Below are 17254 nucleotides of genomic sequence, written 5' to 3'. Positions count from 1 at the left end.
ATTGTGCCTTCAGAATCTTATTCGACCAAAGCCAAAGCAACCGGTGTATACTTTAAGGTTGGCGGAGTTATAAGTTAATGTTGGTTTAAATATTATGATTAATTCTTGACGAGAACAATTTTTAGTAATACTTTATTTATGTGTTAGTCAAACTCCATATTAGTTTTTCTGCTTAATCTAAGGGTCAAGGAAAAAAAGCATATATATATATTGTGCATTTAAATTGAATTAAGTTCCACATGCATGCCTTTCTCTAATGTAGAGAATATTCTTGGTCATGTTTGTTGGGTTGGAAAAATGATACTACGATCAATTGTGCAGCGTTTTCACTTTACGCACCACGGAGGACGCTCTATAAGCACGGATCGAGATGGTTTTCAACTGACTAGCAGGTTGATGAAATTTAATTTATTCGATTCAGTTCTCAGAAATTAAATTGACCTTTATGAATAATTTTGACTTACCACATTTTTAAATTCGACCTAGTGGAGGTCCATCTGACAACATGATAGTGATTAGTCAAGAATGTCGTTATGAAGATGAAAGTGATCACGGCTTTACTAACGTAAGTTAACTTCATTGGATAATCCAAAAGTGAGAAATTAAAGTCCTGAAAATTGTTTGGATGAACTTTCCTACAAGAAGAAGAAAAATTAAGTAAATTTTTCTTTCATATAAGTTAAAAATTGCTTATAGAAAAATTAAAACTAACTTTCGGAGAAGATGCTATTATTTATGGGCAAGTAATATTCAATTTATAACTATTTGTTTGTGTTCAGTTATTTAGTGTCCAGATGGAACTAGGGACTCCAATTCCACCCACCTCGCTAACCTACTAATGGTTTGAAGCTTCTGCTGCAAGAGGAATCAAACTTGGACCAGCATTTTTCTTCTCACGGTTAGTTCTATTTCCACGTTCAGTGCTTATCATGCATTACTGCCTTATCCACTAGGTAAATGACTGGGAGAAGTTTAATTATGTGTTCAACAAGTTGTTATGGTGCAATATTATATTCGTCAAGACTTATAGTGAAATTAATAGATTGATCTAAGATTACTATTATCCCAACCAATCTTCATATAATATATATATATATATATATATATATATATATATATATATTAAGTGTTATTAATTTTTTTTAATAAAACTTGAAAATAGAATTTGACAGGAACTATGAACACTTAGTAGTTTCAGACGATAACTTAATTTTCTTTTTATCAAATGTTAATGGTTAGATTTTGTTAGGATGTTAGTAGAGAGGTTCAAATCCACTTACTTCTCTTTTCACATCAAGCTAACCTTATAATTAATAATTTCTCATGAAAGACGGAAACAATAGAATAATCTTTTTTTATTAAGAAGCAATAGAATGGTTAATATAAAGTGATAAATAAAATATTCTAAAGTGAATGGCAAAAACAGAAGCACTTGAGATCGTATTTATGCATTTCAAATTTCATGATCATCTTAATTTTACAATCTTGATTTTCTGACAGGATGAGTGGTGGAACAGTTATGGGGTCCTTTGCTCCATATCAAGCATTTGCAGTCGGTGGTCCCAGTAGTGTGCGAGGCTATGGTGAAGGTGCTGTTGGTGTTGGACAATCGTGTCTGGTATCTACAAGTGAATTGTCATCAATCCCATTGGTATGATGCTCATTACTTGGCCTGTCACAAATAATATTATACTGTTTGTCATTTTTCTCCTCTTCACTATATTCATGTAAACAACGCTGATTCATCCCTGAAAATTGAGTGCTCTTCTACTAAGGTTTTAATTTATCGGTATGTTTATAATAGATGTTCTTAAACTTTTCTCTTCCCAATTTTTTTTTTAGGAAGAGTTGAGGATAACACAATAGATAGAAGTATCCTAACTATATTGATACCCTTCTCCATATTGATCCTCTGCCAACAACCCTCAGAATATATATATATATATATATATATATGTGGATTCCTAATATACTCTCACGTTAGAGTAAATTAGTATTGTACATCCAAAAAATTGGAAAGAAAATCCATTCACCTTTTTGTTATAATAAATTAATTATAAGGGTGTAAATGTAATTAAGTATTTAATATTTGTAAGAGAAAAACAAATAAAACAACAGATTTCTCTCTCCTCCCTTCTCATTTCTTTCTCCTCTCTAAATCAGTGCTCCCTCTGCAAATCCACGGTGAAGGGACGATCACACTCCTCCATCACTTCCTCCTACGGTGATGGCAACGATGCTTCCACCCACACTGTGTCCTTGGACGCGGTAATTGCCAAGAGGTCAAGTTTTTTTTCGGGTGGAAGATGATGAAACCGCATAACTTTGTTCATATAGAATATTTATTTCTTCCGTTCAACACTTGGTGCATTTCTTATCTCTATTGTTAAAGTAGTTTTTACATTTGTGTTGTTCCTATTTTTTTAGAAAACATTTGTATTATTCCTAATTATTGCTACAACGGTGTTTTACATTCTTGGCATATGTTCTGTCACCGGAGAAAGCAATTGAGGAGAGAGAACGGTAACTATAATGGTTTGATATGATAAATGGGAGAGAAGAGACAAATGAGTGGGAAGAGATAAATAAGTTTCTTTTTATTTTTAAAAAATATGGAATACTTAATTACATCAACATCCCTACAATTAATTTAACAAAACATAAAAGTGAATGGATTTTATGTCCAATTTATATATATATATATATATATATATATATATATAATCAAAAATCAAAAGAGAAGATAACATAACATGGGAACCAAACCAAAACCCATGTCAAGACTGTACAAATTTGTACTCAGGTAACTGTGATCTATTTCTTCCCGAGTTAGGTTATTGTTATATCAGTTATTACACTTCAATTATTTGGAGAAATCTTAACCTCCAGTTTGGAATCCTTGTATTCATTGTCTTGGAACCTTGCAAATCAAATGGGATAAGGATTACCATGCGGTGTTAAGGTGGCCTAGTAAAAGGGACTAGTCACTTACCATATGGCAAACCAAGATTCAATTAGGGTGGCATTCGATTCAAAACCCGGTTGGCTCAAATACAAGTTGATTATGTCATTAATGCCTTTCAACATGGAACTACATATTTTGGAATTAGTGATCTGATTTTGTGAATGCTAACATGGTTTAATGTGGCCAAATTTTCCAGGCTTCTTCATTCTTTAGTTTGTACAAAAAAGCGTTAAATGTTACAAAACTGTTTAAAACTGTGACTTCATCAAAAAAACATCTTAGTTTGAAGGATTTTTGCTGCTTTTCCAGACAGCAACCTAAGATGTCTAATGTACATATTCCTCATTCTTTGCAATTAAAATAGAGGTAGTCACTGAGCTTCATTAATGCTACCCTTCAATCTGTGTTACAACTTTCTTGCCCTTACCCTATGATCTAGTGCTAGTCCACGTTTATGGAGTCTTCCCTCTCACGTGTATGATATTCTATTTGGCTTAACCTACTGGAATGTCTTGGCATATTCTATTTCTGTTTTTGTTTATAAGATTTCATTAAAAAAAATACATCTTAATCCTAAAATAGACCTTTTAAATTGTTTATTGCATTGATTTTTTTTTTAAAAAAAAATAAAGTGGAGATGCACTAATTAATTAAGTAAAAAGAAATAAAAATAACAATTTCAAAGATAATTTATTAATTTTTATGAAGTAGTTAAAAGAGTATTCCCAAAATATATAGTCGGTGATATCATTGTTCACTTTATAATATAACCATAAAAGACCACTGTTATAGTTAAAAGACAAGTCTATACATTTATTAAACATAGTGTGTTTGTTTTACAAAAATCACGCATTTTGAGTTACATTAAACGTAATTTTTGTGAGAAAAAACTTTGGTGTTCAATGTGGTTGAACGCGAAAACAAACAGGGCCTCAAAAGTTGGGTTGAATGGCTATCATAAACATGAGTTATTCACCGCAAAGGACAACAAGATTTTGTTTCGAAAAACATTCACATGTTATTTGGTGTTTGTTCTATATGCACCGAGAGAAAATTAACTTGGTCTCCGTCAAAAGGTAAGAAAATGATCATAATCCTTCAATTATAGTGTGCTACCTAAATTGAGTTTGTCAAAAACTCTTCCACAAAATACTTTTTCTTCAATTGTGAAATTGTGAAAGACGTAATTATAGAGAGGAGTGAAAGCCCTAAACAATTCAATATAGAGCATAAAGAACCACAAATTCAATCAAACATGTTATTAAGTGTAAGGATAAAGAAGAGTAGTGTACCAAAAATTTATATTGGTTTAACCATCAACTGTGAGCAACATTTAGTCACCAAACACGTTTAACATATGTTTTTTTTTTCATTGTAACATTTGTTTAAAATATCTATAATTTTATTGATAATCTTTATTGAAAATTTAATTGATGATTTTTAATGAAATTTCTTTTCAATTTTTTTATTTTTATCCATAAAACTTAAACTTAAAATATTAACAAATTTGAATCTATTTCACTGGCACCAACCAGATGATTTGTTATATGATTTATGAGAATATTAAAATTTGATGAATTATAACAATTTAAAGTTTTTCTTGTGAGGCTCATAGTTACTTTCAAAACAAGACTTAACTAGCTGGACAACAGACCCTAGAAAAGAACAAGATCCACCTCTTCCATTTTTCAAGCCAGCAATTAAGAAGAAAAGAATACTAGACAACACATACACGGTTACTACTAATAGCGTGCGTGGATAACATGAGTCTAAGTATTGGCCCTGCACATTACCACCTTTTAAAGTCTTTTAACTCAAAGGTAATTACAGTGTTACACTCGTGAAGCTCGTATCGTATATAAACCTCCGATTCACTCTCTTCTCCTTCTACCTCTCTTTTTCTGCTTTTCACTGAGTTTTTTTTTTTATTATTTATTTCAACAGAGGTTCGCGTACCTTCTCGCATCTTTCTCTTCTTCCTAATCCTCTTCCTTTCATCTTCAGATCTGGATTTTTTTCATTTATTTTCTTACGATTTTCCTATAATCAATCGTGATTATTTTTTGTTGGGTTAGGAAACGCGATCTAGAACTTGCCAAACGGTGTTGGAATTTGTGATCTGGTGAATCATGAATGCTAGGAGGTTAGTGTGGATTAAATTCATGTTCTCTCTCGTTAATATGTTCTGAAAATAAAGTGTCGGTCGTTACTTGATTCGGTTACGCTGGGAAATAGTTGTTTGTTGCTTCAGATCCGTGGATACGGCGTCGTTGGAGGGTTTGGATTTTCTGTCTCGTGACTATTTGAATCGATTGATGAGTGTGGTTTGTTTGTGAATTGCTGTTTCGTGGCTTTGGTTTTTTTAATTTCAATTTGGAATTGTTTTGTGTGTTGGGAGGTAGGTGGAGTGGTGAATTGTGGATGAGTTTAGTTTCGGTGCTACTATTGATTTCAAATTCCACTGTTGAATGATTCCTTGCATCTTCCAATTGGAATGAATAAGAATAGCTTTGATTCTCAGATCAGTGATGACTAAGTTATCACTGGCAATCTGGCATCTAGATTCCTCTAACAAATATGAGGGGAGATGTTTTATAACTTGACGTGGTCGAATTGTGTTGATTGAATAATTAAACCGTGTTTTCCATGTTTTTCCTATCTCAGTGTATGCTTCCTGAAAGAGTTACCACTGCTGGGCAGTATTTTATTAGTGTTGGATTAACCCTGTTTTTTACTGTCTATTTATGTCATTATATGTATTGGAGGCTTCGAGTGGATGCTTTTTTGAGTCGGTTCTTTGAATGTGAGAGAAAACTCGCAAAATTGAGTGCAGTGGTGATGGACTTGGGCACGTGTTGTCTGCACCTGTACACCCAGATTCAAGCAAAATATTAGCATAACTTAACACATCTGTTGCCATGGACATGGATACTGAAAATAACGATGTGGTTGATGCTCACAGAGAAACAAGCTTTATGCAAGTATTCCCGTGTACTCAAAAGACTATGATGAAGTTGTGGTTGGATAATGGATATGAGTGTGTAACATAATAGATGAAAATGTCATTCCTCTGTTATTGTTTAGTAAATATCGAGTGACCTTTTGCTGCCCAGGATACGGGTGAGGTGATAAAAGATTTTGTACTCAAATTTCAAGCTTCATTTGTCTCTCTCATTATTTGGTGGAAAAAGAGTTCTGCTGCACTATTCTTATTTTTTGTTTGATCAGTTTTAGGGGTTATTTGGTCTCTGTTTATAATTTTATTTTTTAGAAATGTTTAAGTGGTATGATGTGTCTTTCCCCCCTGATATCAGAAAAGCTGAGACAGCCTTTCTATTTCCTTTTGATTTAATTTATCTATCTTGAATCCTTGATAGTTTATGCACTTATGGAAATGTCAGATGACTCTGATAAGTCTGAAACTGTTCAAATGTCTAGAAGTGAAAATTATCTTGCTTGTATTTATTATCTTTCTATTTTTTCTGTTTCAGAGATGGTCGTAACAACAGAGTTGCTCTTTTTGATGGTATTGAGGAGGGTGGCATCAGAGCATCGTCTCTTTACTCCTCAACTTCTTCCCATGAAATTGATGAACATGATAATGAACAAGCATTGGATGGATTGCAAGATAGAGTTAATCTGCTGAAAAGAGTAAGCTTACTATTGCTTGCAACATGCCCTATATTCCCAGTTATGTCTTTCTGTATCTAATAATTGATGCACCCAATAATTGTCTCTTCATTTTGTATCAACTATTGGTAAACATCTCAATGTTTATAATCTAATTTTTCTCGTAATCATTTCTTCATTTTGTTGGAATCTTCTGTACTTTGAAATTGGAACTTCCTATAATATACGTTATGTATAATGCGTTAAAGGTTAGAAGTCGTTTTTTTTTCCTTGCTTTGAGTAATTTTATTACTCAAATCTTGTAATTACTCCAACTTTTTCACAGAATCACTGTTGACCCAAATCATTCATTAGATCTTATTCTCTTATGGTGTAAGTGTAACTGATGCTGTTCACTTTGTTGAGCATTATAATGGACAAAACTTAGATGCACTTTTATAGGTGTATTTGGTGTTGTTCTCTAATCAAAATTGAAGTACCTCAAAAAATCACTTGATAAAAAAATCCATTAAATATCAATTCAGATATCAAAGTAAAACTCCAACCCTAATTAGAGAATAGCACCAAAAGTATATATGAAATTGCATCTAAGTTTTGTACTATTATATGTATTAGGTTCTTGAAACCCTTTCTTAGAGTGTTTAAAGACCTTGAATGCACGCAATTGTATCCTGTAAAGATGTTAACAGTGTGCAGTTTTGTGCTGGTTTAATATCTTTTACTTTATCAACTATATTGAAGTTTTGAAGAGCATAATTGCAACAGTTGTCAGGTGATATAAATGAGGAAGTGGATAGTCATAACCGGATGCTGGATCGTATGGTGCGTACTGCTTATTGCATTTATTGAAAACATTTGCATTTTCTCTGCTATATCGCATTATTTTTTTATAATCTGTTGGTATTTTATATAGGGAAACGATATGGATTCTTCGAGAGGAGTCCTCTCAGGCACTATGGATAAATTCAAAATGGTATGTGGACTTTAAATCCTGAATGCACTAATATATACATTTGTTGTCTTCTCCTTTCCTTTTTGCTCCGGGAGAATGTCAATAGATGTGGCAGGAGTAGTGTTGTCTTCCCTCTCACGATCAAGTTTTTATTTTTCCATGTCTTTCTTTAATGATCTTGTGTCATTTTTCAGGTATTTGAGACAAAATCCAGCCGAAGAATGTTTTCACTTGTAGCATCCTTTGTCGTGCTTTTTCTTATAATATACTATCTGACTAGGTAATTGGTCTTTCACGCACTTGTCAGCTTTATGTTAGATCGAAAAGGAGGCTACTCGCACTATTCCTGTAATTAGCGTTACTTGTAAGATTTTCCTTATGTTTGTATAAAGACTTTGCTGTTTCGTTTAATCCAACGAGTAATGTCCATATCCAGTTTGTACAAGAAAATAAAAACCAGTTTGTGCATATTTTCTCTTTGGTTTAGATTATGTATATGCTTCATCTATTCTCTAGAAGATTCGTACTCTATTTATCAAGAAAAATATTTTGATCATTGTTGAGGAAAGAGGATCTAGTAATGCTATCGTTCTGATCCTGAATTTATTTGGTTATGGTTAGTCTCATCCTAATAGACGTGTAGACCACTTCGAATGAATTAAAACTCTGCTGAATTAATTGAACGAACTGATAACCATTAACTCATTAGTTGATATTTTTACATGTTTAATAAATTTGTTTTATATGTAAATTAGTTTTATCACTTTTTTGATATTATCAATTGATTCAAGTTGAACTTGAACTGAAGTATAGCAGTTCAATTTAAGGTTTTAACAACATTATTTGACATAATGAATTTGGAGAGCTTTTGGTTGTAAAGCCTTTTAGTTCAAAATTGATTGCAGTGGACAAGAAAATTGAAAACCCACACATGCACAGCGGAAGACGAGAGAGAAAAAAATAATTGCTTCACACAAATTCACGCACACCGGAGGAAGAGGAAGAGAATAGAATTTCAAAATTCATTGACTAAATTGATACTCAATGCTCTGGCATTCTATTGCCTCTCATAGGCAAATTTAAACAATAAAATATGAAAAGCTTAATGACTAAGATTATCTGTTGATAGTGCTGGGTATCAACATCCAACGTGTTGCTACTTGCTAGTCTCTTTCCTCAATGTCCCCTGATTTTCGGTGAAGCACTCACATCTTTTTCTAGGACCAGTTGCAGGCTATTATTGTCTTCATCCTCTGATCCATTAGTCTCAGTAACTCGTTGCCCCATATTACAGCATAGCAAGCATGACTTGCTATTATCCTTCCCATAATAAAATAATTTGTCTTGTTAATCCATCCATCATTGTGGGTCCCTTCCCTTCGTTGGCTTCGTCAATATATGGATGCAATTGGAAACACAAAATGATTATCCAAACATGCTACAAGTCTATAACATTTATAGGAGTTTAAAGAGTTGATTAAGAATCAGCAAGCAACATCACAGCTTAACATTAGTTGGATGTTTAAGTGTCGTAATAAGGAAAAACCAAACTCGTGGCAAGGCCTATGTAAGATACTTAGGGCCTAAGTTCTATTCCTTCAATAATGAAACAACCGGGGGGTCCATAAATCTCTAATCGACTTCACTTTCATTGGTACTTGGTCTTCTTTAATTACGTCTTGAATTGAAGTTCCCTATCTCAATCTCCAACCACCCATCCCTATCTGAATTGAATCCTAATATATATTTTTTTCACTTTACTTGGTTCATCTTTCAATTTGTTTCCAGTTTAATCAAATCATAGTTCCTAATACTCTTGCAGCAAAATCTGAATGGTACGTAGTTTGCTAGAAAAGCTGCACATGCTCCATTTCTTGAAGAGAACTAATACATGAGAATGGAATTGTAACCGTGAAAGTACGTAGTTCATCTTAAAGTACACAACTAGCTTGACAAGGTTACTGCTGATACTTTACTAATGATGTAATGTAACAGAGGGATCTGAAGGTCCTTCAAAATGATCATGTTCATTGATCCTGAAAACGGTAAACCACTCAATTGCAACTTGGCATTCAAAGGGAAGCATTCACAATTTTTTTTTTCTTCTCTCAGGAATGCAAACTCAACCCTTTTCTGAAATGTAAAATCTATGCATATTTGGCATTTAAAATAGGCAAACCAAAACGCAATTAAATTAAAACTATCTCCCACCCAACTCGAGGGAATACTTAGCTGGAAATCGGAGCAAATCCAATTGAACCACAATCTCAGCTACCCTATAAAAATAGTAAAGAGGTTATTAATAACTTGGCTGCTTAATTATTATTCATGAGTCACTGATTTATGATGATATTTTTAGTCTCTATATAGTTTGAAAGTAATTTTTTTAGTCTTTATAGATTATATTTTAATTATTTTTTAGTTCTTACAGTTTAAAAGTATTTTTTTAGTCCTTATAATTTATATTTTAATTCTTTTTTATTCTATATAGTTTGAAAATAATCTTTTTAGTTCTTATAATTTATATTTTAATTACTTTTTAGTCCTTACACAAAATATATATAAAAATAATTAGTTACAAATTAATTATAAATTATCAACTATTTTTTTATTATAAATTATCTTACGATAAATTAATTACGAATTAGTTGTTAATATTTTTATAGTTAATTGTAATTGATAATATTACTTATATTTTAATGATAAGAACTAAAATGAAATTAAAATATAAAATATATAGACTAAAAAGACCATTTTTAAATTATAGGAATTAAAAAAAAATTAAAATACAAATTATAAGGATTAAAAGAAAAATAAAATATAAATTATAAGACTAAAAAAATTACTTTTAAATCATAAATATTAAGAAAATACGAATAGTGAAACTACACTAAACAAATGAGTAGTTAAACCTATTAAAAATTGTTAAAGAGTAAAGACTTATCTATCTTAATTGGCTACTAAGTTAATTGATGGATGAAACATGCTTGGGCCTAACTTATATTCCTTCAAGAATGAAACCACCGGGTTTACATATATCCCTCCATGACTCCACAACATTAGTCAGCAGCAGTAGCAGACGGTGGTGTTCTTCTTTTAGGCCTGAATTGAAGTTCCCTAACTCAGTCTCCAACTACCCATCGCTTCTCAAATTAGTAATATTAGTACGTTTTGTTGGTCGCACCACGAAATTATGACTGCTACTGCTATGGCTGATGATGGTGAGGCCGAAAAATCTACGGATAACACCTTAGGAAGGTACCGAAATCCGCTGGCATCGATAAACTTGAACACAAGAAAAGCTGCATACTGGGTATTTCGGGACAAGATACTCGTGTTTATCATCCAATCAATGGAAACATGGTTTTAAATATCTGTCAGCAGCGTGACAGTTTTTCGACAGCATGCAACTGCAATTGTGATTGTATTTTCAAAGTTACATCCATATAATTTGATCCCTTCTTTTATATATATCAAAGTATAAGATAAATGAATTTAAATTTAAAACATAATAATATATCACATTATAAATTTTATATAAGAGGCCCCAACCCTCTACATATGGCCTCAGCTGCTCCTGCTTTGGCAAGGATAAAATGTTGCTCCCATAATTGAACACCTTCAACTCTTAGCGGTTCAACTCATCCCATAATGGGAAGAATTTCCAGTTCTCTTTTTTTGAATGGTTTCCCAACCCAATAATATGTATCCAATGCATATAGCTTATACTGTAGATGGATTTGGTGAGTATATATACATTGTGTGAGTGCAAGAGTAATATTCCAGGATTATGGGAACATGGACACATTGATCTGATATAGTGTGGAAAAGACAAAATTACTATGGTAGAGGAAAACATGTACGGGTATAGTGGCAGAATTTTGGATATGTACTTGATAAAGGATGAAGAGGCAATAGCCCTCTTTGACACCATGTAATCTCCATGGTACTTCTGTGGTACCTTTCTAATAAATTGTTAAGTTGTTTGCTGATAAAAAAAATAAAAATAAAAAACTCATCCCGCAACTGTGGGACAACATGATCCGCATAGAACCTCAACATAAAATGGTCATAGGGTCTGTTAAGTGTCCTAATAAGAAAAAAAGAAAAAAAAAACCTCGTGGCAACCCTCGGTAAATTGATAAATACAAGCCGAGTTTCTTTAAACTTAAGAAAAAAATTTAAAAATAAATATTTTTTATATAATTTTTAATAGCAGATAATATTTGTTTTCCTTTTTAAAATAAACAGAATTTTTTTAAAAGCAAAAACATACTAAAAAAACAGGAAATTACTTATTTTATTAAAATAAGTAAAAATTTATTTTTTAAATAAAAACGGTTTACAGGAACAAGCTTATATTATTTCTAGGCCTAACATGGAGGCCGAAGTTCTATTCCTTCAATAATGAAACTACTGGGGGTCCATCTATCTCTAATTGACTTCACTTTCAATGGCACTTGGTCTTCTTTTAGGCCTGAATTGAAGCTCCCAATCTTAATCTCCAACCACCCATCCCTTCTCTCCATAGGACGTTTTATATATGCAGTAAGTAACACTTGTAGATCTGGCACTAGAAAATGATTTGCTGGCTTCGATCAACTTGAACACAAGAAAAGCTGTATACCCGTGTTTATCATCCTACCAATGGAAAAGAAGGATTCAGAAGGGAGCCAAGCAACTTTTTTGAACCTGCAGGCAACACATGTACAACAATATACGCCACAGAATTAAAAACATCCGCAAAACATAGTAAAACAAAAGGAAAATGTGAATAATAGTGTAGACCTGGACTCTTGCATCCTTGCACTTGTACGTGTCCAGTTACCCGATTTACATTCAATGCTGAGATCTCTGGCCGAAAACATGTAACACTTCTTCGCAGTCTTTTTGTCCAATTCAAAACTCTGCATTAATTAATTCCAGTCACATAACACAATTCATTTCAGATAATTTTGATCAAAAGCATCCACTCTCAACCAAAAATTAATGATTAAGTGTGTGCCATAAATCGCAGTGCTTCAAAATCAATTTTTAACCTAAATTAGAAATCAATTTTGCAAAATTAATTTTGTTAATGCTCGTCAAGACACATGGATGAATTTTTTTTACATTTTCAAGAATCTTTAATTGGAAAACTATGATTTTTATGTTTGATATACAATTAAAAAAAAGATTGTCAAGAAATTATAATTATCAAGAATCAATTTTAATTAAAAAAAAATTTAAACACATATTATTCTGAGGAATTATAATTCTTAATAATCTGACTTTTCCAGGAATCAAGATTTGCAAGTATAATAAAATTTCTCCTCTATCAAATACTCCTTAACAAAGACAAATGATATACATCCATATGTATAATTATGTAACTTCGTCCTGCTTCTTTTCCCTCCCATTAGAGATGCCTAATATGTATTGTGATTTGTCAAGCTAAACCTTCTACCGTATATGCTTATATTTAGGGTTTAGCTAGGGTGAATAATTATCTATATCTTTATTTTTAAAATTTAAATTACTTTATCTTTTATCTTAAATAAATTTTGATATAAATAAAATATTTATATCAGATAGTAGTATATTCAAGAAAAAAGATAAAGTAATTTAAACTTATTAAATGAGATATGAGATATAGATAATTAAATGTGAGAAAATTAAAAATAATTTATCTCTAAGAAATTTTGAAAAAAATTTCTTCAAATTTGAGATGAGAGAGGAAAAAATAGTTTAAATCAGAAAAGAAATAAAACAACATAATGTTTTAAATCAAAATATCAGAAATTTTTTAGAACAAAAATATTTGCATAAGCAATATAATAGCTCACGTTCTCTCTGAACGAAGTTATCAGTAATACACAATAAGATCTTATAGTCAAGCTAGGAAATTTTCCTCTGCTGCGATTTCCAACAAAGGTGAAGAGAACCAAAGAAGAGTGTATGGGGAAAGTCATCGAATTCAATTTGTAATGGCATTATTAGTTACCTTGGACCTTGGTAGCCTGGTCGACGATGGTGGGACGGTCGGAGAGAGTGAAAAAGAGAGCCTTCATAGAGTTAGAGGACAAATCAGAAGGGAGAAACTGCACACATCCACAGGAGTGCATAGTATTTCTGCGATGCATTCTTCTGGCAAATCTTGCAGCTTCGTCCTGCTGCTTCTTTTTTCATCTATGAAGAATGTGAACTGTCTACTGTGATGCTAAAACTCCTAGGATGTTAGTTTTTAGGGTTTACTGGCTTAGGGTGGAAAATGATTGATATCCTATAATTAGTATATATATCAAAATAAAAAAGATAAATGAATTTAAATTTAAAAGAGATATCTTTATCTTTATTTTTATAATAATAAAAATAAATAAATAAATCTAGAAGAGAAATCTTATGCAATTGAGTGAAACAAAATTTTAAAAAAAAATTGTCTATTTTTTATTCATAAAATTATATATAATAATTAAGTTAATTAAAAAATACATTTTCTGATTTAAAATAATTAAATTAATTATTATCAACACATACATATGTTTTAATTAAGATAATTAAGATTATTTTAATATGAAATTTTTTAAAAGATATATATTTTTATATAATTATATATTCTATTTATGTTGTGATAATTCATTTTTATATGCATTTCACACATAGGTAACTATATTAGAGTAGGAAAATATTATTCATGGGTTTTGTCAAGATACTTTTTTATATTTGTATTTAAATTTAATATATATAATTTTTATATGAATAATTTTTAAAATTTCTTTTTATATCAAAATGTACATCGTTCATTTTTTTAATTTGAAATTACAAAAAAAATTAAACTATTATATACTTTAATTATGTTGCACTAATCCATCTTTACATCTCTTGCACATACAACCAACTGGAAATCAAAAATAGGAAAAATCCATTGTTTTTTTATTATTTATAATCATTGATTTTTTTTATGTCAAATGAATCTTAGATATTTATATTTAATTTAATCTATACATCTTTTATATAAATGATGTTTGTATATCTTTTTGCAATAAAACATCCTTCATTTATCTAATTTGAAAGTTTTAAAAAAAATACTTTTAAACAATTATATGTTTATGCATTTTACACTAATCCATATTTATATTTATTCACTAGTCATCATATTCGGACAAATTCATGTGGGTCTTTAATTTTTTATAATTATTGATTTTTATATGTCAAAAGACTCTTAAATATTTATATTTATATTTAAATTTAACATATATAACTTTTATTTGAATGATATTTAAAATTTGAAATTAAAAATATATTTTTAAACAATATTTATATATTCTATTTATTTGGTGCTAAGATATATTTTATATGCATCCATGGCATGGTAACCATACTAGAAGAAAATTAATTTGAGTGATTTTTTATAATCGTTGGGACAACAATGATCATGACAATGGTGGTAAAACAAAGATGATGGAGGATGCAGCAACAATCATAACAATTATGAGGACAACAATTATGATGATAATGATGATGAATTAACAATAATTCAAATCTTTTAAAAATATGTTTTTTTATTTAGTAAATTTTTAAGAGATTTGTTTGTTGCATAATGCTTTAATTTGAAATTAAAATATTTTTAATTTAGGCATCCTGTTATATATTTCGTACAACGAAAACATATTTATGTCAAAAGGATATTTTGAGAATAAACTCATTTAAACTCGCGTGGAGGTGTGAATAACAAAAGCAGGTGAGAATAACATTTTTCCTAATTAAAACTCTAACAAAAAAAGGTCCATTCAACATTATAAATCTGGTGCTACACATCCAAATGGGTAATGTACTTAAAGCTTTCTTTTTTTGCTAGGTGCACCTCCAGAATTCCTAATATTCCCCTTTTATCCTTCTTGCAAGCAAACACTAGTTGCCTCTCTCTCCCAAACCTCCATGACCACCACACCCTGCATCCACCCTATACCACCACCGCAACCACCTAACACCACCTCCACACCACACCAAACCCTCCACCATGCCGTCAACCAACCACTTGCTACCGCCACGCACATTATTGTGACACTCAAACATCGACACCATGTCATCCTCACATAGTTCCGGATTCAGTAATTTGCAATAATGCACACTCACTTACCTTTGAGTGTGTCTTTTGCAGTGCCTTCAATGGGAATGGTCTGGTGACTAGCAAACAATGGAAGGAATTGTGACGAAATGCAATGGTCCCTTCACCTTCACCGACGAACGGGACTGCTACAATAATGAGGTTGGACATGCAACAAAGGGTATACAAAATGAAGGGTAAAAACTTCCCTTTAAGGTGTCAATTATTTCTTAAAAGGTGCACCAAACAAAAAATGGGAAGCGTTAAGTAAAGTCACCCAAATGTAGCACCTTCACAAAAATTGACCAACATTTGCCAAACATTAATACCAATGGAAACCACCAACACCTTGAGCTGCTCCGTGCATATTGATGGCAGAGATGAGATGCAAGCTTCCAACAAGCAACAAACACCAAAACTCTACCAATTGTCCCCCCAACGTATGTGAAAATCATAAATAATGAATAAATTAACAACTAAAATTCTGAATTGTACTGTACGTAGTTATTAAAATGTAACATAAAATATATTAAAAAGAAAACAATGCTTCTTATGTTTATCTTATAAACTTGAACTATTATTTCATGAATTTGGCTGATACCATTAAAATATATTATTATTCCTTTGTGAATGAATGAGTAGTCCAATTTATTTATTTGTTTGTTTTTTGGGTGGGAGTGGACTGGTGGAGGGGTAGCCTCTTTGGGCAAAGCCATGATCAATGGTGCCAGCTAGACTTGCAATGGGTTTCAATTTTTATGGTACTCATGCAATACAGTGGTACTGGTATACTAGCCCAAGCACTGGCATCTTTTTCTACTTGATTGGAGGTTATTTGTCTTCATCTTTTGATCCACGTGTCTTAGTAACTCCTTGCTTCATATTACAGCAAGCATGCCTTGTTATAATAAAATAATTTGTCTTGTTAATCCACCCACCTCTGTGGGTCCCATTGTTGCCTTCTTCTAAACATGGTATGTAATTGTACATTTGACTATAAGAAAAGAACTTAAAAAAGTTATAAAAATAAATACAAAGCCGTACGTGCACCAGCCCGGAACTGTACTCTGGTCTGTAGAAGATACTATGCTAACACTAGACCATTGGTGCTTCTTTGATTATGCAATATTTTGTTAACAAATCTAATTTATTAAATTATAAGTGTTTAGTAAAATTAATTATTAAAATTATTAAAAAATATAAAATATAAAAAATTATAATTTATTTAAAAAATATATTAAAAAAGTTAAATAAATATATTAAGTTTAAAAATAAAAATTTAGAAATTAAGGTTTAATTCTCTCAAGTTTGTCATTCTTAGAACTTTGAACTTCTCAAGTTTTTCGTTGAATCTTAATTCACCTATGTGATAACTTATTTATTTCATGATGTTTATGCATGCATGTAAGCTTCCTAATTCTCTTATTCCATCACATTCTTGTAAGCAAAAAACGGAAAAAGAGATAGTAGCATTTGTTTGTATTGTTACAAGTTATAAACATCAATTAATTTGCGCGCTGAGGCTAATGATTAATGAAAAGATGGCAAAAAGATAAATAAAGGGTAGATTGAGAAATACGCATGCATATAAGAAACGACGCATGTGCACGAGCATGACCAA

General features: G+C 31.3%; 1 protein-coding gene and 1 long non-coding RNA gene across 4 annotated transcripts; one reads left to right on the top strand and one right to left on the bottom strand.

The window, feature by feature from the left end:
- The first annotated feature begins 4682 nt into the window (after positions 1 to 4682).
- Positions 4683 to 8033, top strand: LOC114382709 (bet1-like SNARE 1-1). 3 transcript variants are annotated; one of them, XM_028342288.1, is made up of 6 exons: positions 4683 to 4785; positions 5041 to 5108; positions 6457 to 6616; positions 7361 to 7417; positions 7509 to 7568; positions 7742 to 8033. In XM_028342288.1, exons 2-6 carry the CDS (start codon positions 5095 to 5097, stop codon positions 7829 to 7831), a joined length of 381 nt encoding a protein of 126 aa, XP_028198089.1. In that variant the 5' UTR covers positions 4683 to 4785; positions 5041 to 5094; the 3' UTR covers positions 7832 to 8033. The 3 variants fall into 3 exon arrangements, with proteins under 3 accessions (XP_028198089.1, XP_028198088.1, XP_028198087.1); XM_028342287.1 differs by having other exon boundaries at positions 4781 to 4911; XM_028342286.1 differs by lacking the exons at positions 4683 to 4785; positions 5041 to 5108 and adding an exon at positions 5124 to 5942.
- Positions 8034 to 11827: 3794 nt separating this feature from the next.
- LOC114380781 lies at positions 11828 to 13776 on the bottom strand. The gene is made up of 3 exons (XR_003659865.1): positions 13531 to 13776; positions 12336 to 12454; positions 11828 to 12239 (listed from the first exon to the last, which is right to left on the bottom strand). It is a non-coding gene; the product is annotated as an uncharacterized LOC114380781 (long non-coding RNA).
- Between the last annotated feature and the right edge of the window lie 3478 nt (positions 13777 to 17254).

Source organism: Glycine soja, chromosome 13 (genome assembly GCF_004193775.1).
Source record: "Glycine soja cultivar W05 chromosome 13, ASM419377v2, whole genome shotgun sequence".
NCBI classification, from domain to species: domain Eukaryota; kingdom Viridiplantae; phylum Streptophyta; class Magnoliopsida; order Fabales; family Fabaceae; genus Glycine; species Glycine soja.
Note: the sequence above shows the minus strand (reverse complement) of the source record. Positions and strands in the feature narration are given on the sequence as shown.